This window comes from Trichomonas vaginalis, chromosome IV, assembly GCF_026262505.1.
Source record: "Trichomonas vaginalis G3 chromosome IV, whole genome shotgun sequence".
NCBI classification, from domain to species: Eukaryota; Parabasalia; order Trichomonadida; family Trichomonadidae; genus Trichomonas; species Trichomonas vaginalis.
The window spans coordinates 17823734-17851702 of NC_067206.1; the positions used below are offsets into that span (position 1 = coordinate 17823734).

A 27969-nucleotide genomic window follows, 5' to 3' on the forward strand; every position below is an offset into this window, starting at 1 on the left:
TTTTTATCTGAAGTAAATACATGCAGAACGAACAGTTAAACGAATTTACTCCAGCAGAGCATATTCATCAGATTCGCTCATATTTCGATATCATAGACAATGCAGTTCAAATTGGTGACACTAATAGAAAATATTCTGACGCAAAGATTCCATCACAACCTGGAACTGCTAAAGATAACACATGGGTAACATTCAATCTCTCACCTCCTGGTGAAAATATGTTGGACCTTTACAATACATTCATTACGTATAAAATGGAAGGTCAATTTATTGTAGATAAAGAAATTGGTTCAGGTTCCAATAAAACAAACCCACCAGGATTTTGGATTGGTTTCGATGACGCTTTCTATGCAGTTGCTGGATATCAAATCCTTGCAAATGGTCGTATCGTATATTCTCAAGACAACGCAAGAGAAGAAGCATATATAACTTCAAACTCACAAACTACCGAACAAATAAAGAAAGTAGATGTTTTCTCAAAGACTCGACATGAAGATGTATGGAGTCATTCGGGAACATGCAGAACAGGACAAATTGTTAGTGGTCCAATTACAGCAGGAAAATCATTTGATTTTAAGCTTCGTTTAAGAATTCCTGTTAGAAGATTCCTTCCATTAGAAGCTATTCGATTTATTCCAGCTTTTGCAGGAAACATTCAGCTTAAAGTAAAGTTCAGTAGCGACGCCTTACAATGCACATCTATATCTGTAAATGATATCATTGCTTTCAATCCAACTCTTAAAGTTGCATTTGCTTCAGATTCAAATCCACCGACAAATAAATTTGTTCCATGGAATGAACCATTCACTATGATAACGAAGGCAGTAGAAGCTAGTGGAACAGTTACTATTACAACTGTAACCCAGCAACTATTTCGAACAAAGATGGATTTTAATGAATGTTTCATTCATCCAAAGTCATTCTCTTTAGACCCTAACATTTATACAGAACTTGTAGAACATTATACAAACGAGGCTTTATGTTTTCCTGTTAAAGTTATGGATTGGATTCCTATGGACGGTTCATTCTCAAAGAATACAGATAGTTCAAGTGCAACATTTACAGCAGCTTATACGCCTATTAATGTTAAAAGTATTTGGGCACTATTTAGAAAGAAAGACAACTATTATGTTAATTTTGAGAACCCTAAGTTTAAATATCTTCAGCTTTCCATGGGAGCTTATGGAAATATGCCTGCAGAACCTGAAAAATCATATGGACCTGTATTTTATGAAATGGTTGCGAACGCTTGCAATACAAACAATGATATGATAGGATTTAATGAAGATGTTATGAGGTCATTGGTGGATGATGGTAGTGTGGAACATAAATGGGATAGCTATGACAACACACATTTCTTATGTGGTTTTCCAACAGAAGTGGACTTTTGCTTCCAGCAAGGTCAAACATCTACTGCTCCAATAACATACAAATTGTCTGTTAAAGGACCTATTGAACTAGCAACTGAAAATGTACCAAAGCCACTTATTGGATTTATGAGGGATTGTTGCTTTGCCATTCAGGTGCGTGCTAATGGAATCCCATAATAAGATTAGATGACTATAACTTAGCTACGGACGACAGTGAGGAATAAAGGATGAACGTTTATTTTTAAAGCTTATAAATGAGTTCTTCATCAAGCTCTCGTGAACCTTCACCATCTATGAAACAAACTTTACCAAACGATTATGGAGCACCTATTGAATATTTCTTACGAGCTGCACAATGGCAAAGAGCAGTCTCACCAAGGTTAGGTGTTCCACCAGCTCCTGTCAAAAATAGCATTTGGTCAAGTCCTTATATAAATATGGTCTCCCACTAGGTTTGCTAGCTACAGCAGGAGCAGTTATGATGTTGAAAAGAAATAAAGCAAATGTTGTAAATAATACTGAAGTAGCTGAAGTTAAACAAACTCGCAACGCCTTCACAAGCAAAACCTTCAATGACTCCTGAACCTATGGAAGTACAAACTCCTGTTCAAAAGTCAACTCCTAAACCGACTCCAACATTTAAACCAGAACCTACTCCTCAAATAAATCGTAAAACTCCTGCGTTTCCTTACTGAAAAAATAACGTTATTTTTATTTAATATTAAAATTTTTATTTGATTGAAATGACAAATAAAGTCACTGAAGCAATGAAACAAAAGTTTTTGGTAGAATACATTAAATCAGGAACTATTCCAGAAGGTTTTTACATTCATACTATGAAGGATGGTAGAGTTCAGTTTAGAAAGATAAAGCAACCATTAGATAAAGAAGGAATTTTGAGAAAGATTAAACTTCATGAGGACAACATTGCTGAACTTAAGAAGAAGTTAGAAGAGTTGGAGAAAGGAAGAGAGTTATAAAGCAATGAATTCAACAGGGTGAAAATGAGGTGAGATCTCACCACTTCACCTAAATTTATTTTTGTGCTATGTTTTCATACGTGTGAGGGTGGTGATATCATTAATTTTTAAGTTTATTTTTTATATTTTTATTTTATTTTATAAATGACGAAAACTATTGAGATAACAAACTACAACGGTCATGAGTTCAAGAATTTGTTCTTCGTTCCTCGTGAAAATACATTCTATCAGATACGAGGGAGAAAGGGTAAAGTTAGTTTGAGCGTTTATGAAGGAAAAGATGGAAAGTTTATACAAGCATACGATACAAACGGTAAGCGTGTTTCATTAGCTTTGTCAAAACTTACTAACATTTATTTTGACAGTGATTTGACTCTGACGATTGGAGGAAGCAGCGATCAGAAGAATATGAACTGTTGTGTGAAGCACAGCAATGGGAAGCGCTGCAATACTTTTGTAAATGAGAACATTAGTGGGAACGTTAGTGAGAACGTTTATTTTTCATTAGTGAAGTCGTTAGTGAAGTCATTAGTGAAGTCATTTATGTGTCAGACGGTTTTGTAAATATTTAAGGTTAAGTTGGGTAAGGTGGAACACAGTGTCGCCGTACCCAAGTTAACCATACTAACTATTTTTACTCATGAATAAAATTATAATTTGCTTATATTTATATTTTCCTCTTATATTACAATATATTCTGCTACATATTACATAAGTTATATATCCTTATTCATATATTCACTCTTTCATATTTTTATAACATTTTGAGATTATATCTGTGAAAATAATAGAGCTTAAAGCTGATCACACTGCATTTAGATGCGCTTATATATGAAGATTATATCACAAGTGCTTTTGAGCTTATATATCAAAATTGCCTTAATGCGCATAAGATTTTGAGACCAGTATATATAAATGAGACTTTTAAACATAGAAATAATAAAGACAAGGATAAGTTATATTCAACCCACAAAAAATTAATGATTTTGATGTGTGATTCAAGATATGAGATTATTCCACTCACCGACAACATACCCTCAAAATCATATAGTATAAGCCATTCCTCATGAAAAATAACTCTACACATGATATAAGTCTCAATTTAATTTAGGTAACGCTGTGACAAAGTGATCCCATTTTTTGAAGACGATACAAAGTCATCCTTTCATTTTTTCAGATAACTTTGTACTGACTCTGAAAAAGATTTGCTTATATAAGAGGAAACTCTCTATCAGAGGTGCTGAATTCATGCATTCGCATCTGATAGAGAGTTTCCGTTTATATAAGGAAATATAAAAGAATCTATTCTTTTTTGGAGCGTATTCTCAAATATTGAATACTTATGAAAAGTGTTTTTTCCTAAAAATCTCAGTATAGATTTACAATAGCAAAATAAATAAGATATTTAAATTTATTTTAAATACTTTTTTATATGAGATTCTCAAAAGTTATATCAAAAGTCTTTTTTTGTAAAATCTAATATCATAATCTATTTCTCATTTTAAGCACATCTTAATTCATTTTATTTTCTATATGTTTTCAATATTTTTGAGGGAATTATGTTGCTTCCTCGACGATAAAATTGAGAGGTTTACACATTGACACTACTTAGCATGCAACAATTTAAACAAATAAATAGATAAGATAGTTATTGAATATAGAGCAAATTTTTTCGACATAGAGTCTAATTTCGCAATTAAATTCTAGAAAAATAAACTTTTGCATTACCATTTATACTTTTATGCAATGATATATAAAATTATAAAACCAAATTGAAATTATGATTTTAATTTCTAAAAAATAGTTTGGAACATTCAAATTTAACCGAACATAATAAAACGGTTTGAACATCTTGTTGTGTTCGCAAACAAATTATGTTCGCCTAAAATTGAAATGTTCGCGGTAAAAATTATGATCGGTTAAATCTGACATGTACGCCTTAAAAGTAATGTTCGCTTAAAAATAAACAGTGATCTTAATATCTTTTTTAAGCACACATTTTTTTGTAGGCACACAATTCAATTTAATTGTGATCATCGTTATATTTTCGAACACATAATTTCTGATCGAAAACATCCCTAATATCTCTGGGCACCCTTAGGATAATACGTCCATAGAAAAGTTTTCTTGCATATTCTGGTTAATTCTCCCACGAACAACTCTTACTTCTATGGAGGGAAGTGTGGATAAACGTAATGCTATTATACAAATTGGATTTATTTTTTTGTCTTGCAATACATGAAAAAGGTCCCAGTTCATTTTTGACACTTTACATATTGTAAAGTTTTTGTATCAATAAATCTGAAATATAATAAAGATCATCTAAATTTATATATATAAAATATTTCAAAAAAATGAAATTGTACCGAATTTTGTACATTATGAAAATTAATAAGACATGTTATGAAATTTCCCATTCAAATTTCAGATGGTAAACTATTTCAAAATTCAAATTGAGAAATTTACATTAAAATGGAAGAAATCGAAAATATTTTACAAAATCCAAGAGATATTTATCTATTTCAACTTCCTGGTATCCCAGAAGATCAAATTCTTCGCGTAATAAGGGAGAAATATGATATATATATATTAATAATCAAAAAAATTATATTCAATCAATTGCAAAAGTATAATGCATGAAAAAATGTCCCAATTCATTTTTGACACTTTACATTATGCAAAGTTTTTTAAAAAAATATTAAACATATATTTTCTTCTTTTAATTTTCTCATTTTTATTTAACAATTTTTCAAAAGAATTATCAAATATATTTATCAAATTTTGTTCTAACATAACATTATATAAATATTTATAAGACATGTTAAGAAATTTCCAATTGAAAATTCATAATAACCATATTTAATTGAGAAGTTTACGTTAAATGGAAGAAATTCGGCAATTATTAGATGATCCCAGAGATATTATTCTTTTTAATATTCCCGGGATACCAGAAGATCAAGTTCTTCGTATAATAAGAGAAAAAGCACGATTTATATATTAACAATTCAAACATTTCTCTCGAATCTTTAGCAAAAGAATTTCATATTCGAAAAAAGTTAAAATCAATTTTTCAAGCCTTAAAATTACAGATAAAACCTAAGGGAAAACCAAAAAAAGTCTCAAAGTCCAGCAATTATTGAAAAAGTTTTAACAACTAAAGCTTCTTTCGACGTATGATATAAACGAATTAAGGACTCATACTTTATTGACGATAAAACAGTATCATACAATGATATTTTTAAAATTTTTCAACAACAATATTTATTTACATTTCATAGAAAAAAACAAAAAGAGCATCATGATAATGAGTATGTTGCGAAGTATGTAAACCAGATCTGGCATACAGATCTTAAATACGTTAAAGATTTGAATGAAAATTTTTTATATTTAATAGCATTTATTGATGATCGCAGCAGGTATATCATAGATTATGATATCCTCCCAACGAAAGAAATGAAGCATACTGCTCATTCTTTCAGACACGCAATACAAAAATCACGATTAGTTCCGCATACAATAATGACCGACAATGGAACTGAATACGTGGAAAGAGACTTTGAACAAATCTGCTCAGACTACCAGATCAAGCACAATACCACTCATCCGTACACACCGGAAGAGAATGGTAAAATCGAAAGATGCTGGGAGACTTTGTTCAAAGCCAATCCCGGAGTTCAACCATTGGAGTTTATACCAAAAGTTATACAAGAGTACAATGAAGTTTGGAAACATTCTTCATTGGAAAAAAATTTTGGAGAGAAATTAATTCCTCTACAAGTTTGGAATCGCGAAGCAAAATGGACAAAGGAACTATATCCCGAGCCTACTATAATCATCGAGAAAAGAGTTTGAAATCTCAAAAAAAATCTTACATAATTTATCATTTGAATAAAAATTTCTTTATACAATCTTTTACATATTTTTTATCAGCTTCCTCATTATATAGTATCTCATACCGAAATGGCTCACCAAAAAGGTGACATTTTTGGCGCCAATAATTTGATTTTTCTGATTCTTTCTATTTAGATATATTTATTTAATATTCATATTCCTTTATATTGCCTCATATTATTTCCCATTTTTAATCATATTATACAAATCTTTAATAATTTTTAATGTTTTGAGCTTCAAAATCTTGTTCTAACTATTTTCATTCATATATCCTAGAAAAAATTAAAAAGTTTTTTAGAAATAAAAATGTTTGTATGTAAAGTATTGAAAATATTCTAGATGAGAAGACATTCTCCAGAAGAGATTGATATTGATTGGCTTTGTGAAGCCATCACAAAATCAAATAATGGAGTTAAGTTAACTGATATTTGCGCGAAAGCTAAAAAAATCATGAAGGCAGAGTTATATATAATCATACTATCTTAAACTATTCCTAGAAATTTCCAAAATTAACCGAAATATAACTGTACAGAATTACTATTTTCGAGATAAAATTCATATGGAAATACTAATTCATAACGCTTTATGTTATATAAAATTTAATTTATAAAAATTTCAAAATAAATCAAATTTAACACAATGAATATAACTGCAATCGAGGTTTTTGACGATTGATTCTTACGAGAAGTTTTCCAAACTTTGAGTTAATGTCTTGACATTAACTCAAAGTTTGGAAGTCTAATAAAGGGAATTGTAGGCTATGAGGTACTGATTATATATCAGTGCCTCATAGCCTGCAATTCCCATTAGAAATGGGAGAAACTTTGTCCGCATCATAAGTTATGATGCGGACAAAGTTTCTCCCATTTCTACTTAGAATGAAAGGGCAAGAGGTATATAGGTACACTATATATCTCTTGCCCTTTCCTTCTTACCTAAAGACTTCCAATCTTATTTTTTTCCCAATTTTTCCCCTAAATTTAAATCTTATATAATATAAATAAAATGCATAATATCAATCACAAAAATTAATGTTTATTTTTTAAATTAAAATTGACGCGCAATTTAAGGTTTTCTGTCACTTTTTTGTTAGCCATTTCGGAACGAAACATTATAGTTAGTTCGGCATGGGAGAGGATAACTTATAGATTAGTTTAGAAAAGCGAAAAAAGCAATTTACTTCTTGAATAATCTATTATTTCAGGTCAATTATTTCAATAAGGGAAAGGAATTGGGTTTTGAGAGTAACATGAGTTGTAATGATATACGTTACTCTCCAATTGTGTATAGTGCGCCGAGAATTTTTGGTGAAATGCGACGACATTTCACCAAAAAATTTCGGCGCCATATAGAGAAATAAGTTAGTATGGTTATGTTGGGTACGGTGGCACTGCGTTCCACCTTACTCAACATAACCTTAAATATTTACAAAACCGCCACACACTTCACTTCACTAACGAACTCACTAATGTAAAAAATAAACGTTCTCACTATCGTTCTCACTAACGACTTCACTAATGTTCTCATAAATTTTCCTCAATATCTTCATCATCAGTGTTAACCCTATTGTAGTCATACTTGAAGCCATAAACTTTCTCTAACTTCTTAACGTACAATTTACATAACTTACCTTCGTCATCATATGGTTTAATGATATAACTATTTCTATCTTTATACACAGTCAATGAAAAGTCAACTGGTCTCGGATGTATTTGAAAGAACATGTTATGCTCAGGAAGGAAGAATAAATGTTTAAATGTATGTTTGTTATACTGTGGAATTCGAATGAGTTGCTTTTGTTCTGTCATTTACATCCAAATAAAAATTTTCAGTAAATAAAAAATAAACTTAAAATTAATGATATCACCACCCTCACACGTATGAAAACATAGCACAAAAATAAATTTAGGTGAAGTGGTGAAATCTCACCTCTTTTTTCACCTCTTTTTTCACCCGTTGAATTCATTACTTTATAACTCTCTTCCTTTCTCCAACTCTTCTAACTTCTTCTTAAGTTCAGCAATGTTGTCCTCATGAAGTTTAATCTTCCTTAATATACCTTCTCTATCTAATGGTTGCTTTATCTTTCTAAACTGAACTCTACCATCCTTCATAGTATGAATGTAAAAACCTTCTGGAATAGTTCCTGATTTAATGTATTCTACCAAAAACTTTTGTTTCATTGCTTCAGTGACTTTAGTCGTCATTTCAATCAAATAAAAATTTTAATATTAAATAAAAATAACGTTATTTTTTCAGTAAGGAAACGCAGGAGTTTTACGATTTATTTGAGGAGTAGGTTCTGGTTTAAATGTTGGAGTCGGTTTAGGAGTTGACTTTTGAACAGGAGTTTGTACTTCCATAGGTTCAGGAGTCATTGAAGGTTTTGCTTGTGAAGGCGTTGGTTTTGGCGAAGGTGTTGGAGTTTGTTTAACTTCAGCTACTTCAGTATTATTTACAACATTTGCTTTATTTCTTTTCAACATCATAACTGCTCCTGCTGTAGCTAGCAAACCTAGTGGGAGACCATATTTTATATAAGGACTTGACCAAATGCTATTTTTGACAGGAGCTGGTGGAACACCTAACCTTGGTGAGACTGCTCTTTGCCATTGTGCAGCTCGTAAGAAATATTCAATAGGTGCTCCATAATCGTTTGGTAAAGTTTGTTTCATAGATGGTGAAGGTTCACGAGAGCTTGATGAAGAACTCATTTATAAGCTTTAAAAATAAACGTTCATCCTTTATTCCTCACTGTCGTCCGTAGCTAAGTTATAGTCATCTAATCTTATTATTGGGATGCCATTAGCACGCACCTGAATGGCAAAGCAACAATCCCTCATAAATCCAATAAGTGGCTTTGGTACTTTTCAGTTGCTAGTTCAATAGGTCCTTTAACAGACAATTTGTATGTTATTGGAGCAGTAGATGTTTGACCTTGCTGGAAGCAAAAGTCCACTTCTGTTGGAAAACCACATAAGAAATGTGTGTTGTCATAGCTATCCCATTTATTTCCACACTACCATCATCCACCAATGACCTCATAACATCTTCATTAAATCCTATCATATCATTGTTTGTATTGCAAGCGTTCGCAACCATTTCATAAAATACAGGTCCATATGATTTTTCAGGTTCTGCAGGCATATTTCCATAAGCTCCCATGGAAAGCTGAAGATATTTAAACTTAGGGTTCTCAAAATTAACATAATAGTTGTCTTTCTTCTAAATAGTGCCCAAATACTTTTAACATTAATAGGCGTATAAGCTGCTGTAAATGTTGCACTTGAACTATCTGTATTCTTTGAGAATGAACCGTCCATAGGAATCCAATCCATAACTTTAACAGGAAAACATAAAGCCTCGTTTGTATAATGTTCTACAAGTTCTGTATAAATGTTAGGGTCTAAAGAGAATGACTTTGGATGAATGAAACATTCATTAAAATCCATCTTTGTTCGAAATAGTTGCTGGGTTACAGTTGTAATAGTAACTGTTCCACTAGCTTCTACTGCCTTCGTTATCATAGTGAATGGTTCATTCCATGGAACAAATTTATTTGTCGGTGGATTTGAATCTGAAGCAAATGCAACTTTAAGAGTTGGATTGAAAGCAATGATATCATTTACAGATATAGATGTGCATTGTAAGGCGTCGCTACTGAACTTTACTTTAAGCTGAATGTTTCCTGCAAAAGCTGGAATAAATCTTATAGCTTCTAATGGTAAAAACTTTCTAACAGGAATTCTTAAACGAAGCTTAAAATCAAATGATTTTCCTGCTGTAATTGGACCACTAACAATTTGTCCTGTTCTGCATGTTCCCGAATGACTCCATACATCTTCATGTCGAGTCTTTGAGAAAACATCTACTTTCTTTATTTGTTCGGTAGTTTGTGAGTTTGAAGTTATATATGCTTCTTCTCTTGCGTTGTCTTGAGAATATACGATACGACCATTTGCAAGGATTTGATATCCAGCAACTGCATAGAAAGCGTCATCGAAACCAATCCAAAATCCTGGTGGGTTTGTTTTATCGGAACCTGAACCAATTTCTTTATCTACAATAAATTGACCTTCCATTTTATACGTAATGAATGTATTGTAAAGGTCCAACATATTTTCACCAGGAGGTGAGAGATTGAATGTTACCCATGTGTTATCTTTAGCAGTTCCAGGTTGTGATGGAATCTTTGCGTCAGAATATTTTCTATTAGTGTCACCAATTTGAACTGCATTGTCTATGATATCGAAATATGAGCGAATCTGATGAATATGCTCTGCTGGAGTAAATTCGTTTAGCTGTTCGTTCTGCATGTATTTACTTCAGATAAAAATATCTATTTACTTCATTATTCTCACTCTTCTTCTTGGAATTCGTGGTGGAAGTTTCTTGACATTTTCAATGAACTGTACATTCTCTTTTGTCTCAACTTCTTTCACTGGTGGGTCAGGGTTCTTTGACTCGGTTTGCTTTTCAATGAAATTCACGAACTTTGCAATAAGCTCTTGGTTCTTATTGAAAGAACATCTGGCTTCTTTTCTTCTTGTTCTATTGACTTTTCAGTTTGAATAGAAGGTTTTATATGGGCTTCACCCTCGGTGCCATGCACCTTAATGTTGTCGCTCTCTGCATTCGCTAATGGAACCTTTCTTTTTCTTACGTATATTTTACCATCTTTACTCTGACTTACATAATAGAAAGGATGTTGTATTCCTCTTGCGTCATTTTAATATAATAGACTCTCGTTCTGATTTGACAAGCTCATTTTACATCGGTTAAAGTTTTAATTTTGTTTTTTTATCTGCAGTCAAATGACTCAGACAAGCCCTACGGACAAGACCCAAGGGGTCATAGATGTTGAAGCATTGAAGAAAGAAATTCGCGAGCAAATTTTATCCGAACTGAAGGAACAAAAACAAGAACAAAAGCCAGAGAGACCAAAGAGAAAACTTAGTGAAAAACAACTTGCTGCATTAGCTGCTGGAAGACAAAAGAACCCAAGACTGCTGGCGAAAAAAGCTAAGAAAAGCTGAAGCAAAAGCTAAAGAAGCTGAAGTGAAGAAAGAGTAAATGGTTTTATTTTTATTGGAACTAAATGTATAGACAAATACCTTTATCTGTTGCGTTCAGTAGTGAAAACCCTGACGTCAAAATAAAGGGGAACAGAGTAACGTTTAAGTTTCCAACAGACTGGATTGTGAACATAAATGAAGAAAAATATATTGGCATAACAAATATGTATATAACACGTGCATTTAGGAAAGTGACTTTATACTTCAAGTCGAGATAGAAAATGACGAACAGTCTTTAAGCGCCCAAAACATTCACATATACAAATACTTTAAAGACGATACAACATTGTGCAATGAGTATGATTTCATTTAATGCAATTCGAGAAAAAGTTTAACATTGAAGTACAAACTTTACAGCCTTTACGTGAGTTTCTGCACAACTGAAAGAAGAAGGTAGTCAGCCACAACTTATAGACTTTCATTATGAATTTAATGAAAATGAAGATGGAACACATGACTGTCAGTTTGTTATATATTCACCATTCAATGAAGTCGCTAAAGAGAAAGAAAATCCATTACGTATAAGATTTCAAATCTCTGAACCAAGTGATGATTTCAAGAATGTTTTCAATTATGATGCAATGCTTCCGAGGAAAAATGAATTTTCAAAGATTGTAACACCTGGCATTTGGGATAGAAAGCAAGCTATTCTTTTCTCTAATATAGCCAAAGGCGTTGAAAATGAGTTCATTGGTCATACAAGAACTACACCACTTCCTAACCCTAAATACTATAAATTAACTGGATTCAATCGTGAGTTTTGGGTTGACATGTTCTCCACTCATGACCATAACTGCCCAGTGTTCTTACCTCCAGACCATAAGGACTGTCTCTACATCGAAGCACAATTGCTGAATTCAACAATCGCAGTTTTATAAATAACCTCATAAATGACATCATAAATGACATCATAAATGACAAAAATAAACGATTTCATGGGCTTCGCCTTGCCGCTAGCGGCTTATTTTTATCATGAATGGTCTCACTGCTGACAAAAATAAATGACCTCAGAACTTCAACTTACGAATAAAGCTTGTTTTAGTCGTTATTGAGAAGTTAAACTTTTCAGCAAAGCAAGGACTAGAAGACTTACATAAGTCGAATGCAATCTCTTGACCGTCATAAAGTGCTTTATATAACTGCATAACACTGAACTCAGAGTCTTTGTCAAATTTTCCTTGCGGAACCATTAAACCTTTATCTTCATCATAGAAACACTGAACAGAGTCAGGAAACATTTCATTAGCGGTTAAAGCAATAACATCTTGCTTCACGCCTTTCATTCTGCAGTGAAATGCAACTTCATTTAAATCGTTAGTGAGTAAGTCTATGTAGGTCTTCTTTCCACAAAATATTGACTTGTATGCTAAATTTTGTTTTCCAGGTGTTATTTCTGCGAAGTCGCTATGAAATTGACCTAATGTTTTACCAATAAGTTCTCTACCGTATCTCTTCTTAAATTCATGAGCTAAACGTGGTATGTCTTCATTGTAAATGTGCATCGAATCTGTATCCTGATAAAATGCTTTTAATCCTAAGTCTTCAATCGTGCAAAACACTTCATTCATTATTCTCTTCGACATAGACAGAATATTAACACCAAGTGGACAGAAGTTAAAGTGTCTGCAAATGCTTTTTGTTAGCTTGAAAATAGTTTTATCTGAACCATCCAAACCTTCGAACTTAACTATATGGTTGTAGTTTCTGATGACATATCTTATAGCATCTTTGTCATCTACTATGGTTATTTTTGACTCAATAGGAGATAGAATGGTTTTGCCATAGATACTGTTCAGAATGAGTTTTATAATTTCTTGTAATGGGTTTTCTTCTTTCTTATACTTTAACCTTAACTCAAACAACTTCTTTACTTCATCTCTTATTCTCATATCTCTGTTTCCATCGTAATAGTATCCTTGCAACACTTCACATTTGACACCTTGATATTTTATAAGGTCCTGTAATGTTATATGGTCAACATACATGAGACAGCAAGTGTTTGAACTTCTGGGAACGTTAAGTTCTGGATTTAGTTCAGGGTCACAAACTATTAAAGGAAAGTGTCTATGTATTCCAATCTCTGTTATCTTAATGAGAACAAAGAAGCCAGACATAAACTTTTCACCAATGGGTTCCTTTTGGTCGTCATCGAATAAATGTCTCATGAGATACTCTGTGCTTAACATCTCATCCTTCAATACTTTTGGAATTCCTTCTAAAGTATAAAGTCTTGCAATTGCTGATGGATATAATGAAACAGCGTCGAAGTCAGCAATGAGTTTCTTTTTGCTCTTTTGTTTAATGTTATCTGACAACATACATCTTCCACCTTGAATGCATCTCGAAATAAATTCTCTTGGTTTATTTGAGAGGTCATAAAGATTTCCATTCGGGAAGTATACTCTGTTCTCAAACAATTTGTTAGCAATAGAACAAATACTAACGTAGTCATAAACGTTTAAATCAAACTCTTTCAATAAGTCATTGCGGAACTTTACAAAACCTTCTCTTAAAATTCTTACATCTTGTTTGCAGTAAAACGTGCTATATTTTTCTAAGTCGAAGTGGTTCTCATCTATTCTGCAACCTTTGATGGAATCTATGTTCTTCATAAATGTATCTGCATCCTGGATAAACTTATATGCTTCAGAAATGACACCAGTTCTGTTGTCATTTGCTAACAAAACACTGCTGTAGTAGTTATATGGAAATACTTCTTTCGGTCCTGTTTGTAAGTTAAACATAGCAGGAAATAGTTTAAGCTTCTTATTTATAACACTGTAAGAGTCTTTTATAATAATTGCCCGTCCTTTATATAAACCAGTTATTTGCATTGTTCGTGAACCTTTAATGATGGGAGTTCCTTTCACTTCTGTCATGTGTCTTAAGATAAAGTTTATGTCATAGCTGAGGTTATGGAAATATATTAAACTCTTGTCAGGAAGTCGTTCCAAAAATTCTGTTGCACAGTTTTGACCCCAAATGCTTTGACTCACTGAACCATCTTCACTGTCATAACAGATGTTAAAAGCTTTATGAAAGCCATCGGTACTACACTCAAAGTCAGCAAAGAAAACGTGCTCAGGAATGAACTTGCACTTATTTTTATTTACTTCTTTTGACTCGGCTTTCTTCTTCAGTTGTACACAATACTTTGGAGCATATGTCAAATCTTTAAATGGTGCAAGGTTCTGTTTATATAAGTCAGTCGTATATGTGAAAAGTTCTCCATAAGAAATAGGTTCGAAATATTTGCACTCCCACAATGTTTTCATAACATCCCATAGCGGTGTAGTTCTATCATAACGAACTACATATTTGTTCTCTCTCTTTGTATATATTTTCATCTGTTTTTCAATGTTCATTCCACCACACTCCTTCAAGATTTCTATATAGTTGCGAATGAAATATGTTGTCATTGGAAGTCTTTCGTTTAGCATGTAGTGGTCTTCAACAAGAAGTAAGTCAATAGTTCGAACAGTTTCACATTCTTTTGGTATATATCTTTATTTCATTATGTCTTGAGTCATTGAAATAACCAATGGTAACATTAAATGCTATACCTGTTGCGTCAGAAATTTCTTGTACTTTACTTTGAGGAAAGTCTCTAACACGAATGACTTCTCTCATGTGGTCAATAGTTTCTTCATCTACTCCAGCTTGAATGCAAGCATAAACGAAACAATTGTCTTCTGTCATAAGTGTTGCAGTTCTTTTGTTCAGTTCATTGAAGATTTGGTAGCGTTCAAGATTTATAGATAATGTGCAAAGATACTTCCAGAACTGACCGCTTCTCTTCTTATAAAACTTCTTTTCACCATTATCTTTCCAAAAGCTTTCTATAAGTGCTGGGTTTCCTGTTTGCTTAAGAGCTTCCAAAATGGCTTTCTGGTCATTTGTCAGTGTGCTTTCATCTCTATATGGTCTCTTTTTTGGTTTGCCTTTCTTTACATCTGACATCGTTAAGCCTTCATATTCTGTTAAATCATACATCTTTATTTCAGTAAGATTCTTTATGTTTGTCAAGAAGAAGTCATAGTGCATTTCAACAATACCTGCGGCATTTGCTTCTATCTCTGATATAAAGTTCTCCTTCAAGAGCTGATGTAGTAATGTTCCAATATTATTGAGGTTTAACGTAGAACATTCATACTTTCCACCAAGTTTATAACATACCATCCATCTCTGTTGTGAGTTTATTTTAATTTTCTCTAAGAGTCTCATGAAAACCTTACCGAAATGTTTGTGTAAGTAGTCTCTGTTTGGTTCATCTAAAGCTTCGATGTTAAAGTCAATGAGTCTATTGCCTGACTTCACATTTCTCTTCCTATTCTCTTCATCTTTCTTTAACCATCTCTCACCTTCTTTTGGTTTGTCGTCAATGGAACGAATGACATCGTTAGCTTTGCGAACTTGTTCTATAGCACTTTTAAACATCTCTCTTCTCTGTTGTTTCAGTGTGTCGTCTCTTCTTCTTGTTTCACCAACGTTTGCATTTGTTATGTCAAACATTTCTCTTCTTACTTCATGAGGTATTGAACGTCTATGATATAAGTCAATAGCAACGTCATTTAAAGGAAAAGTTCTTGCATGGACTTCGTCCTCGCCGCGTTGCGGCTTTATGAACTCATGAATTCTATCATAAGTTATTTCACCATTGTAGTCATTGAGGATGTCAGCGAGTGCTTTTTTGTTTGTTGCGTAATGCTTTGCAACATCTATATTAGCTTCTGTAAGAAGTTGTTTTATTTCCGAGTGTTCTAACTTAGACAACTTCCGATACATCTTTAGTAGGAAATAAAAAAATATTTTTTGAAAAAATTAGATTAGATTTTTTTAAGTTATTTTTCAAAATAATTTAATATTTTTATTTTAATGAAACACATGCAAGATTGCAAGTTCTTTTCATACAATGCTCTCGCTACTGTCATCAAGAATGAGTTCAATAATGCTTCAAATGTTAATGTTATCTTTAACAAGAAGTTTGTGAAAGAATCTAAGTTTGGTCAGTATGTCAGACCATTAGCTATCGTCATTGACCGCAAACGTTATACTTCACAAGAGTTAGCAGTAGTTTTGAAACAAAAGGGTTTCTTCGTGAATGTAAAAGATACTCATTATACTGTTATAAAGAACTCCAACATTGACTTCTTCAGTATTGCTTTAAATCTTTCCGAACAGAAAGAATATAAGAAGTGTGAAACATCTGTGAAATATTATCCTTCATCTCTGAAGACAATAACGAACAAAGATGTTATACAGAAATTCTTACCAAAGGTTGAAGAAGCTTCAATTGACATTGACGAAGAAAGTGAAATGGTTGAAGAAATTGACCCCGACGTCATTTAAGCAAAAATATATTTTTGGTTAGTCTTCATATCGATATTTTACAACAATTCCCCAATGTATAAACTTTTCATACGCTTTTTCATAAGCTTTATATACCTTCAGAAATTTTGCATAATCTTTAGAAGCATTTAGATATTGTTTAAATGCTTTATATACCTTCAGAAATTTTGCATAATCTTTTACATGTTGTTCGTTCTCTTCTTCTGTCATGAGTTCTGAATATTCTAAATTCATGTTCTTTCATATGAGATAAAATTTTATAAAAAAATAAATATAGCTTAGATTTTTTTATTCTTCCTCTTTGAAGTTATCGAAATATTCTGTTATTTTTTCCTTCAGTAATGGTAAGTCTTCTTTGAATGTAAGTATTGTGCAACCTTTGATGTCATAGTGTGTTTGAGGAAGAGTACTTTTGACAATTTCCTTTATTTGCTCATTCGGTGTCATTGAAATCGGTAAGTTTTCACGATAGAACCAATTTCTGTCAGATTTGTAAATCTTAGCAAGGTCATAAAAGCTCTTGTTGTTTCTTCTGACTAAATGCAACATAACTATATCTTTATCTTCTTCTTTCTCCAACCCTTCAGTATATATCATATACTTATAAATCTTTTCCTTTCCTTTTGGTACTGAACGTGGTATTCTTTTCTGTATGCTTTTGTCTTTGGATTCAATGACTTCATCTTTTGCTTGAAGTTTCTTTTCCATCTCTCCACGTTCTGCTTTATATAGTTCATCTAACATCATGAAAATATAACAAGCATAACGAGGTGAAGCCCACATTGCTACAGCATTTACTAAAAGTCTATGAACATAATAACCTTTCAAACCAGGTGCCAAATTCTTGCGATTTTCGTACGGAATCTCTTCTCTCGGTTTTCCGAGGGAAGCAATCATATGAGGAAATTCTTCTAAAAGTTCTTTTGTCTGTTGGTTTTCAAACCAATGATATGCTTGCTTTGTAGAACGAAGAGCGTTCATTATACTTTGCATTTGGTACATGTCATCTTTGACCGAACGAATGAGGCGAAGTTGTTTGTTATATTGTATGTATTCGTATTCTTCATTTATGGCTTCATGAACGATAGCAGTTGTTGTGTTCTCTAATGTTGACATTACTGTCTTTACATACAAAATAAAAAAATAAATAAAAATAAAACTAACTTTATTTTCTGACTTTCACAAAAGACCAAAAATAAACGCTTTACATGTATTTTTCAGCAACTTCGTCAAATAATTTTATAGCTTTATCTATCTCATCTACTTCAAACGTTTCTTTACCTTTCATGGGAGCACCATACATTTTCTCAAACTTTTCAAGTAGTTCTGTTTCTGCAGCTCTCATATCATTAACGAACACAACCTTGACTCTATTGACTGTACTGTCATATCTTTGAGTTATATTATATGTTCTTCCTATCTTATATCTTTTTGTGTTGAAGTCCTTCGGTTTCTGAACGATATAAAGTAAGCCTTCACTGCAACGTTCCGTATCGAATGAACCATATGTTATGAAGTTATATCCAACAACTGGGTCTAACCATATCAAAACTATTGGTATAAGACTTTTGTCTATAAGATATGCTCTTGTTCCATGAAATGCTACTGATATCATAAGCTCAGGATTTCTTGTCAAAATTTTCTGAGTTGAAGCATTTCTAACCCAGTCGTTTGTTTTCTTTCCAGATGGAGATATAATGTCTGACAAAGAATATTTGTTGTATTTCTTTGAGTATCTTACGTTTAAATCACCAATTCTAACCATTTTGGTGTCATTGTCTATCTTTCTAACTGTTTCAAACTCAATGTTTGTCATTACTGTCTTTACATACAAAATAAAAATTTTTCTTAGAAAAAAATTAGCGTTATTTTTCTTTCATAAGGAAATGTCAAAAATTCATGATTTTTGTTCATGGGCTATGCCCCGCCGCTTTGCGTCTTTATGTTAAAATAAATGGTACCATTAATGATATCATGACTGTTCTCATTCATGTCTGATTTACATCTAATGAAAAAGTTTAGAAGAATTTTCTTATTCTTTCTGGCATATTTTTGTCTTTCCAGTACTCCCGCTCTAATAGTCCCAGATGTGTTGGCTTCGACTCTCTCAAGTTCTTAGATGGTATAACATCTTCAACGCCTCCTTCATATCTTACTTTATAAGTGTCATCGTTTATGTTATAGTCAAGTATTTCAATAACCACTCCTCGCTTTGCTTCGTCAATGGTTTCAGCAAGTTTGCCATTACTACTTTCACTAATTTATGACGAGGGTAAAATGCTATGGAGTCGTCAGCAGCTTTTATAAGATATCCATAACCTTGCGTAGAGTCTACGATATAATAATTTCGACTTAACCTTAAACGTTTCTTTGTCAACGGTTTGTCGTCAAGAACTACACGAACTTTTGTACCAGGAATGAGGGTAAATTGTGTTGAATTTCTGATATTTTGTGTTTGGCTTCGTTTCTTTTGTATATACTTTTCTTCTTGTTGTTGTGTCATTGAATTTGGTGTATGTCCTGTTGTAGAATTTGTTGAGGAATTATATACTTCGAGAAAATGTTTCATTGTTTCTTCGGTAAAGTCTCGCTCTTGATTTAAATCTCTGAGCGTTCTTATGAAGCGATTAATGATGCCGAGTATGTTATGGTTATGGTCTTCAGTAGTGTAGTGAGTTATGTTATGCTTAATGAGAAATTCTGTGATTTCATTGCTGAGGTATGCACTGTCTTGGTCTGATGTTAAAGTACTTGGGCTATGTTCTGCTACAAACTTTTGTAAAACTCTTAACACTTCACGAGTTCCTTTATTCCTCATTGGATATGCATATGCTTTACGAGTGTTAACATTAATGAAGATGAGGAATGGTTTATGTCCTCCTTTTCTGCTTTGAATGAGAGTGTCAAATTGGTATGCGTCAGGAGTGTTGGAGTAAATTGGTAAAAAGTAGTCGTAAGGGTTTATTTTTGTTTGATGTACAACATTTTTGTTAAAGAACCTTTTCACTTCAGCTCTGTTAGTAAATCCCCAACTCTTTGCAGCTTCATTGAATTTCTTAAAAGACCTCCATGGATGTTGTTCGAATACTTCTTTCAAGCTCATTTATGTAAAGTTAAAGATTTTATTCTAGGCTCAAGCGCGTTCATTGAACGCGGTACCATGCGAATATAGTCACAAATGGTGGCATATAATCTTCACCCGAGCCTGTTGGATTTGTTGTGAAAGTGTGTGAATGATTTCCTGTGGTTCCACAGAAAATACCTGTGCTTGAATCTACTGGGTCACTTGAAATATCATATCTATGCATTCCCTGTCTATCCGAACCTGCTGCAAGATTTGTATAACCTCTTTTTGTTATTGAATGTGAATGACTACCTGTTGTGTTTGTAGTTCCTGTATGAGTGTGCGGTGGAAGGTTTGCTTCTTTAATTTTCTTCGAACCACCTGTTTGCTTTGAAGAGTTCGCACAGTATAAGAATTTATCTACAATCTGCTCCCACGTACCGAAACCCAGAACTGTTGCTGGATTTATTGAGTTCATTGACGTATAAATAGAGCCTGCAGGATATAATGTTTGAAGTATTTCAGTCTTTAATGTTTGAAGCTCTGTTTTGTCAGCCTTCTTGTCATATAAATCTTGAGCAGTGAATTTAATATTATATTCATCCTTCATGACATAAACATCTTTACATCTAATGTTTCTCATCGTCGTTATGTCGTCATCCGATGTTAAACCTTGTGGAAAGTTAGGAGGTTTACAATATAATGCATCCCCACCAGTTTCTTCAACCGTTCCTTCAATACTTTCTATAGCAACAGTTGTAAAACTTGTATGTGTATGGTTCTTGTCAGCTTTACTGTCTAACATTGCTGGTAGTTCATGGGTTTCAAAGTTTCTGGCATGACCTTCAATGTTCATACATTTACTATTTAAGGAGTTTAGTGTATCTTTTACGCTTGTACTTGGATTCTCTAAAGGTGCACTTGAACCAAGGGTATAGTTCAATATTATGTCGTCTGCTCTAACAGTAGTGAAGAATTTATGTGTATGGTTCTTGTCGGCTTTACTGTCTAATGTAGCTTGAAGTTCATTTATATCGGAGATGTTGTGTTTATGAGATTTCAAAACTTTGTTCATTGCTTCGAGTTCAACTTTGTCAGCTTTACTTTTAATAGCATCTTCAAACGTTATTTTTGACTTAACTCTCAAAGTAAATCTTGGTTCAACTAATACACCTTTAACAGAGAAAGTAGAGGCATAAATTTCATCGTTATAACTAAATGCTTCTGGTGCTTTACCCGTGTCATACTGTACAGTACAGCTTATGTCATAACCTTTAGCACGAATGTATTTATATCTTCTTTCATTGGGGTCTTCCGTCTTCACTTCTTCAGTTCGTGTTAAATATCCATGGTAGTCCGTTATAATCTGTTCGTCTGAAGTTATATAATGAACATGGTTTTTATCTGCTTTTTCGGCTAATTTCTCTTCTATCTCATTTATTTCAAGTTCATGCCTACCACCACCTCCCGAAGAAGTATTTTTCTTCAGCTCTTGAAGAACGTCCACTTCGCCATCTTTGGTGTCAATAATGAGACTTTGTGTTAAAACCTTTCCTGTCTTAATGGATGTTTGTAAAACTTCTTCTTCACCGTGTTCGGGGTCATGGTCGTCATCATATCTTGTGAAATCAGAGATGTTGTCATACATTAAGCATATCTGTCTCAAAAGTTCTGCTATTTGAAACTGGAACGAAAGATATACAGAACTTTCATCATCTCCTAAAGTCAAGTCTGCTTTCTTAAGTATTTCTTGAATGTATGCAATGAGAACAGAGTACCTTGGAAAATATTCGAACAATATTTCATTAGCTGTTGGTTTTGGTGGTTCTTCTGGAGTTTCTGTTGTTTCAGTTCCTTCTGTAGGTTCTGTTGGAGTTTCTGCATCTCTTGACTTCAATGCTCTTGCTCTCAAAGACCTAAATGTTAGAGCACCGGTTTTACAAAGGACTTTATAAATGCTTTAATAGTTCCTGGTAAGTTATTGTTAGCATTAAGTAAGTTCCTTATGCTTCCATCATGTACGTCCATAGCACTATGTAAAAAATCTATACTTTTCTTGTAGTCAGCAATAGACTGACTGTGATTTTTTAAAGATTTGTCAATACCTTTAAGCCAATCTTCATGCATGTCTGATACTGAGCCAAGAATATCATTTGCTTCCTTTAGTGTATTTTGTGCTTGTCGTAAAGTATCCAATCCCGTACGTGCATTGTTTGCTATACGTCTTACAGTATCTATTTGACTCCTTGTTTCTTGCATCCAACCAGATAAAGTTTTAATAGTATCCGAACCATTTGAAATGAAGTTCAAAGCATTTTTAACGTCATTTAAAGCTTCTTCACCAAGTACTGCCCATATCTTTCCGATTTGGTATTGAAGAACTCCATATGAAGCAGCTGTTAAACCAGTATTTATAAGGTCCCATATCCATGATTTAGCAGTTTTTCCATCCTTTCCATCCTTTCCATCCAAACCGTTTTCGCCTTGAGGTCCTTGTATTCCTTGTATTCCTTGTATTCCTTGTGGTCCTTGAGGTCCGGTGTCACCCTTCTCTCCTTTCAGTTCATCTTTATGTTCGTTATAATATTCTAATGTCATAAGGTGTACATCATTACTGCTACCAGCAACGCCAAGAATTTGTTTCTCATTCATGACTAAATTCTTTAGGCATTTAATGTTGTCGTCAAATCGAAAGCTCTTTAACAATTCAATGAGAACATTCAATACTTTCACTAATGAGGCATCTACTGTAGAATTTATATATTGCACCGTTCCATCATTTATGATAGGAACCTTGCTTGTTGTAATGAATGGGTCATAAGTGTTAAAAGTATCGAAATCAATGACTTTTTTAGTTTTTCCATCGTCAATGACTAAATCATTGCCTTCAATGGTTAAAGTTGAGTTTTCGTTTACTAGTTCATGTGCTCTTCTTGCTTCATTTGTTTCATACGCATATGCAGCAATAGTCATATTTTAATGAGAATAAAATGTTGTTCTATTTGCAAAGTACAGACCCAAACGAATACGGAATAGTAAAGCTACAAACAAACTTAGGTCTTCAGAATGAAGCACTTGCTTTCAGAGTTGTTGACTTCAATACTATCGCAACTTTTGTCATAACAGATGAAACAGATTTCATGGAGTTTGAAATAGATGGAAAGAAGCACGAAATAAGATTTCACAATAATGTAGAATATAAGATGGAAACATTAGCTGGAGTGTTAAATGCTCTCATAAATACTACAATAAACAAGGATAACGAAGAAAACTTAATGAATGTTAAACTTATTGCAGGAGTTTTGAAGTTCAGTTATGCGAAGGAGTTTAAGATAACACGAATGAGTCATAGAGTTCAATTGCTTCTGGGTGCATACCATATGACATTTCCTTTGAAAAGTGTTGACAAAACGATTGAGATGAAATCTGTTCCATACGTATGTTATGGTAATTGTTTGTACATTGAGTCTAAAATAGCTAATGTCACAGGTATTTCAGGAGTTAATAGTAAAGGTTCAGTAGAATATAAGTCTTTCTGTTATGCAGTCAATTCAATGTTCATTCCAAACGTTCCTGTCATAGCAACTCATTTAGGTAAATGGGTTCGCATTAGTCCTCATAATTTGAAAGACATGCAATTCAGACTAGTTGACTTTCAAGGAGAGCCTGTAGAACTGAAGGCACCAGTGCGAATGACTGTTGAAGTTGACTTTTTAGAAAATATTAAATGCAACAGCTTACAAGAGAACTCAGAGCTAAAAATATAAAGTATGAATGTTATGTATTAGGTCATGAACTTTGGTTGTTGCTGTTTGATGAAACAAATGAGTTAGTTATGTCAGTCAAGAGAACAGAAAAAGGCGTCAAAGGCGCCGAGCGCAAAGCGCTATATTGTGTTAGTGAAAACTGCACCAAGTCAATAAGATTAGGTTTGCATTATGAAGATGAGTTCGATACTGTTGAAGAAGTTTTGGATAGATATTACAAATTGCTTTAATTTACTAAAACATATTTCAAACAAAGTTTATATTCTGTTGAAAGTTTTGTATATTCATTCGAATATTTATACTTAAACTCAACTCCTGTAGTTCCTGGTGTTTCAATGATGCGGATGTTACCTATTTTCATGAATGGTGGCGTTTGACCACAGCATTCGATTTCAGGGTCGAGATAGTCAATGACACATTGTTTCCCTGTTATTCGTGATATAACATTTTCAAGGTCCTCCTTTGTTAGAATTATTTGGTTCTTACTTATAAGATTTGTCAAAAGCTTCTTATCGTCTTTGAGTAAAATTGTTTGGTATAACTGAAGAAGGTAATGGTCTACGTTATCTGAAGGATTTGTTTGAACATTTGTGTAAGGGTTGTCGTTGGCTTCTCTTGAAAGAATTTGGTCCAGTGGTGGATACTCTAACTTAACATCTGATGTAGCGTTAGCGTTTGAAGCTGTGTTTAAATTCACGGATTTCAGTTCTGGTTCTTTTTCTTTCAAACACTCTGAACTATAGTTCTTTATGACAATATTGTTTGTCGTTCGTGAGTCAACATTTGATGTTGGTTCAATTGGAACATTAACGGCACCAGCTAAGATGGATTTGCTTCTCATTTCATATAGAATAAAAACCTTTTATATGTATGAAATGAACAATATACTCGACAAGGGTTTGAATGTAAAGCTAACGAATGAAAATATTGTTGAATTCACTGAGACAGGAGCTGTGTATAAAGATGTAGAACTACTGAACAAAAGAGCTAAGGGAAGAAGCAGGAACATGAACAAAGGGTGGAAGCCTATAAAAATTTATGTCAATGATGGCTCAGGAGGTTCAAACATAAAGTATGCAGAAAGTTATAGAGTTTATGCTCTCAAAGGTGAAAAGCCTTCATTTAAGAACAGCTATTCTAACGCATATCCTCAAAAGCTAACGGATGGGGAAGTGGATGATATGAATGACAGCAAAAATATTAACAGAAATGGCGACAGAGATGCATGGAATTTGTTTACCATCAGTCAATTGAAGGTTAAACTTTAAAACAATGTTGGTCGTTCCCATGGAATATTTTTGACTTTAATGGTATTAGTCATGATATGAATCTCAAGGTATGAACGAGGAGAGATGAGAGACTTATATGCTTCCCAAATTTCTTCAAAAGGTAATGTTATACCTGACTGTTTCCAAATGAGTTCAATATCATAACGTGAGAAACCTTGAAAGATAACGAAGTCAGTTATGAGACGTTTTATGTTTAAAGCTAAAAACCCATGTTTGCATAAGTATTGCTACAGTTAAGTGGTAATGTCTGACTTTAGTAATGATGTTAGCTAATGGTGAGTCTGGTTTTGACACTAAACCTTTTCCGGCGAAGTCGTCGCAAACGAGCAGAGTGTTTGAAGGATATTTTTTGAAGGGGTATTTTGAAAGTTTTGATAGAATGTAGTTTGTCAGTCGTTTCATATCGTAAACTCCTGAGTACTGACGTAAGTGGTGTTTGTCAATAATTCTTTCCATCTCCTCAGAAGTCTTTTGCATTCCTGACTGTATAAATTCAACGATGGCATAATATTTCCTCTTACGTCGAATGTAACGTTGAAGAAATTCAATGAGTTCACTGTCTGGAACTTTAACGACAGAGGCTTGAACTTTTGACATAAATGTTTTCGCTGTTGAGTCCATAGAGTCTGAAGTTGCTGATATAATGATTTGGTCATAAATGAGTCATTTCCTAAACGTTCTGTTATGAGTATATGACGAATTAAATTAAATGTCTTACCTGAACCCATCTTTCCACAATAGAAATAAACGCCATTTGAACAGAACTCATAGTCCTTACTGAAAGGAAGAATGAGAGAAGAGTTAAGTTTGTCTGTAGTTTCATTCATGTCTTCATCTACGTCATGTATTAAATGCTTCATTTTATCTCCATTAAAAATGCAAGTCAGAAATATTCAGAACATAGCACCGAGTCTAACTGACAAGAGTATAAAGATATACTATGAACACGTTATGATGAAACCTACCAAAATTCAAGAAAGTCAGTATACTTATGAATATCCAAGACACTGGGTAGAGTATGTAGGAGGTGAGAAAGCTATTGAAATCAGACAGGTTCGAAGTATTCCAGCAGGAAGAACAATATTATTGAAGAACTTTAATGTTTTGAGGTATAATGATGAAACAAAGAAGCAAGATAGTTTTCCTGTTGCTGTGTATGTGAACCTAGACACAGGAGATGACATGAAAGTTTTTAACACAAAGCTTCAAACGGTAGTGAGAGAACAACTGACTGCGGAAGGACATCCATTACCTTCAGAAGTTACCATAGCATATAATTTTGAAACAAACTCAATAGATTTTAAAGTCATCTCTGCAAAGAAGTCAGGTTTTACATTTAATGAAGCAGATGTATATTCGAATGAAAACTTCAAAGCTATTGCATGGTTAGATAATGACGATTGCTTTAAGAAAATATTTAAATTCAGTGACTCAAAGATGTCAATAGATGACCTTCGTGGAATGTTACCATCGACGTTTACAGTTGAAGGTTCAGCAGGATTGCTTACAAGATTGTCAATTGGTGGTATTTGGTCTCGTGAGAACATTGTTATAAAATCCAGTATAAGTGAATTTGCTGAAGAATCTATATTATGTCTTTCAAACTACATGTATTCGCCACCGAAGCATTATAGTATAACAAACTTTGTCAGTAAGTTTAACATAAGACTTGTCGAACCTTCTTCAATGAAAGATGTTGTGCTACCTAAAGATGGAAAGGATGGACTCATTATTGAGATGATTTTAATAGCATATTAAATGAGCTTGTTCTTGAAGGTCATTCATGATGAAATAACTGTTGTAGAAGATGTTAGCAATTGTTCAGACATTTTGAAGCGTATAGATGATATAAGAAAGAAGTTATGAAGCCGCAAAGCGGTGAGGCGAAGCCATGAGAATGTTTATGTTTCATTGACTTTCTCCAGTAACGAGAACTTTTATGAGATAATATTGAAGAGAGATGATTTTAATATGGTGTAAATGGTAGCTTGGGCAGCTTTAGGCGCAATGGGAACAAAAGCATTAGCATTTGGAGCAAAAGCACTTGGAGCTTATGACGCAGTAAATAAAATGAGTGGAGGAAGAGTTTCGAAGACATTAGATGCAAATAAAGGAAAGATTGGAGGCTGGGTTGCAAAGAAGTTAAGATTAAATAAAATAGGGCTCATAAATAAAGCATCCAATTTGGTTGCGACTGAGTCAGAAAATGCTTTAGGAAAGGACGATGAGTTTGCAAAACACGCAAAAGACTTTAATGACCAGATGAAAGGTGAAACAATGCATTTAAATAGAGTCGATGGAACTCTTCCTCCACCAGTAGTTCTTCCGTATGGTCCCTATGGAATGTATGGAAACCCTTACGAAAGACCATTTGACCCATTGACTGGTGGAAGTAATTGGTATCATTACGGACGAAGAAGAAAGACAGTCAAGTTGGAGACAGACGTGAAGAAAGCAACTAAAAAGAAACCAAGGAAGAGAGTTATAAAGTAATGAATTCAACGGGTGAAAAAAGAGGTGAAAAAAGAGGTGAGATTTCACCACTTCACCTAAATTTATTTTTGTGCTATGTTTTCATACGTGTGAGGGTGGTGATATCATTAATTTTAAGTTTATTTTTTATTTACTGAAAATTTTTATTTGGATGTAAATGACAGAACAAAAGCAACTCATTCGAATTCCACAGTATAACAAACATACATTTAAACATTTATTCTTCCTTCCTGAGCATAACATGTTCTTTCAAATACATCCGAGACCAGTTGACTTTTCATTGACTGTGTATAAAGATAGAAATAGTTATATCATTAAACCATATGATGACGAAGGTAAGTTATGTAAATTGTACGTTAAGAAGTTAGAGAAAGTTTATGGCTTCAAGTATGACTACAATAGGGTTAACACTGATGATGAAGATATTGAGGAAAATTTATGAGAACATTAGTGAAGTCGTTAGTGAGAACGATAGTGAGAACGTTTATTTTTTACATTAGTGAGTTCGTTAGTGAAGTGAAGTGTGTGGCGGTTTTGTAAATATTTAAGGTTATGTTGAGTAAGGTGGAACGCAGTGCCACCGTACCCAACATAACCATACTAACTAAATATAGTCTGCGAGGTACTGATTCTGTCATGTAAACCTGTCACTTTTTGTCAAAAGTGAAATGGGACCTTTTTCCATGCAACA

General features: G+C 33.3%; 12 protein-coding genes and 6 pseudogenes across 18 annotated transcripts, besides 6 other annotated features; 8 read left to right on the forward strand and 10 right to left on the reverse strand.

Annotated features, from left to right (window-relative positions):
• Positions 1–2821: part of a mobile genetic element that runs on past the window's edge.
• TVAGG3_0116720 lies at positions 21–1594 on the forward strand (annotated as a pseudogene). Its single transcript has one exon. A coding segment is annotated over exon 1 (1574 nt).
• On the forward strand, positions 2114–2350 carry TVAGG3_0116730 (uncharacterized protein; the record flags this gene model as incomplete). Its single annotated transcript, XM_051223381.1, has 1 exon — positions 2114–2350. The coding sequence occupies one exon, from the start codon at positions 2114–2116 to the stop codon at positions 2348–2350; it is 237 nt and encodes a 78-aa protein (XP_051108367.1).
• Positions 2368–2821: a terminal%2Cinverted (terminal inverted repeat of Maverick-1A transposon ID:TVAGG3_0116540).
• Positions 2822–5803: 2982 nt separating this feature from the next.
• TVAGG3_0116740 (gag-polypeptide of LTR copia-type retrotransposon (UBN2 2) family) lies at positions 5804–6202 on the forward strand (the record flags this gene model as incomplete). The annotated part of the gene is made up of 1 exon (XM_051223382.1): positions 5804–6202. The coding sequence occupies one exon, from the start codon at positions 5804–5806 to the stop codon at positions 6200–6202; it is 399 nt and encodes a 132-aa protein (XP_051108368.1).
• Positions 6203–6962: 760 nt separating this feature from the next.
• Positions 6963–7167: a mobile genetic element.
• Positions 7168–7649: 482 nt separating this feature from the next.
• Positions 7650–8211: a terminal%2Cinverted (terminal inverted repeat of Maverick-1C transposon ID:TVAGG3_0116760).
• Positions 7650–27835: a mobile genetic element.
• TVAGG3_0116770 (uncharacterized protein) lies at positions 8212–8448 on the reverse strand (the record flags this gene model as incomplete). Its single annotated transcript, XM_001308135.2, has 1 exon — positions 8212–8448. One exon carries the CDS (start codon positions 8446–8448, stop codon positions 8212–8214), a length of 237 nt encoding a protein of 78 aa, XP_001308136.2.
• Positions 8497–10557, reverse strand: TVAGG3_0116780 (annotated as a pseudogene). The gene has a single exon. A coding segment is annotated over exon 1 (2061 nt).
• Positions 11056–12194, forward strand: TVAGG3_0116790 (annotated as a pseudogene). Its single transcript has one exon. A coding segment is annotated over exon 1 (1139 nt).
• TVAGG3_0116800 lies at positions 12324–16101 on the reverse strand (annotated as a pseudogene). The gene has a single exon. A coding segment is annotated over exon 1 (3778 nt).
• TVAGG3_0116810 (uncharacterized protein) lies at positions 16192–16665 on the forward strand (the record flags this gene model as incomplete). The annotated part of the gene is made up of 1 exon (XM_051223383.1): positions 16192–16665. One exon carries the CDS (start codon positions 16192–16194, stop codon positions 16663–16665), a length of 474 nt encoding a protein of 157 aa, XP_051108369.1.
• TVAGG3_0116820 (KilA, N-terminal/APSES-type HTH, DNA-binding family) lies at positions 16954–17781 on the reverse strand (the record flags this gene model as incomplete). The annotated part of the gene is made up of 1 exon (XM_051223384.1): positions 16954–17781. One exon carries the CDS (start codon positions 17779–17781, stop codon positions 16954–16956), a length of 828 nt encoding a protein of 275 aa, XP_051108370.1.
• Positions 17966–18481, reverse strand: TVAGG3_0116830 (organellar and viral DNA polymerase type B; the record flags this gene model as incomplete). Its single annotated transcript, XM_051223385.1, has 1 exon — positions 17966–18481. A coding segment is annotated over one exon (516 nt), but the record flags the coding sequence as incomplete, so codon positions are not given.
• Positions 18684–19768, reverse strand: TVAGG3_0116840 (annotated as a pseudogene). The gene has a single exon. A coding segment is annotated over exon 1 (1085 nt).
• Positions 19809–20339, reverse strand: TVAGG3_0116850 (phage tail repeat-like family; the record flags this gene model as incomplete). The annotated part of the gene is made up of 1 exon (XM_051223386.1): positions 19809–20339. The coding sequence occupies one exon, from the start codon at positions 20337–20339 to the stop codon at positions 19809–19811; it is 531 nt and encodes a 176-aa protein (XP_051108372.1).
• On the reverse strand, positions 21817–22702 carry TVAGG3_0116860 (organellar and viral DNA polymerase type B; the record flags this gene model as incomplete). Its single annotated transcript, XM_051223387.1, has 1 exon — positions 21817–22702. A coding segment is annotated over one exon (886 nt), but the record flags the coding sequence as incomplete, so codon positions are not given.
• On the forward strand, positions 22933–23496 carry TVAGG3_0116870 (uncharacterized protein; the record flags this gene model as incomplete). The annotated part of the gene is made up of 1 exon (XM_051223388.1): positions 22933–23496. The coding sequence occupies one exon, from the start codon at positions 22933–22935 to the stop codon at positions 23494–23496; it is 564 nt and encodes a 187-aa protein (XP_051108374.1).
• Positions 23723–24337, reverse strand: TVAGG3_0116880 (uncharacterized protein; the record flags this gene model as incomplete). Its single annotated transcript, XM_051223389.1, has 1 exon — positions 23723–24337. One exon carries the CDS (start codon positions 24335–24337, stop codon positions 23723–23725), a length of 615 nt encoding a protein of 204 aa, XP_051108375.1.
• TVAGG3_0116890 lies at positions 24761–25382 on the reverse strand (annotated as a pseudogene). The gene has a single exon. A coding segment is annotated over exon 1 (622 nt).
• On the forward strand, positions 25611–26483 carry TVAGG3_0116900 (uncharacterized protein; the record flags this gene model as incomplete). Its single annotated transcript, XM_051223390.1, has 1 exon — positions 25611–26483. A coding segment is annotated over one exon (873 nt), but the record flags the coding sequence as incomplete, so codon positions are not given.
• TVAGG3_0116910 (protein of unknown function, DUF4107 family) lies at positions 26766–27278 on the forward strand (the record flags this gene model as incomplete). Its single annotated transcript, XM_001293349.2, has 1 exon — positions 26766–27278. The coding sequence occupies one exon, from the start codon at positions 26766–26768 to the stop codon at positions 27276–27278; it is 513 nt and encodes a 170-aa protein (XP_001293350.2).
• Positions 27279–27835: a terminal%2Cinverted (terminal inverted repeat of Maverick-1C transposon ID:TVAGG3_0116760).
• Positions 27836–27969: the final 134 nt, after the last annotated feature.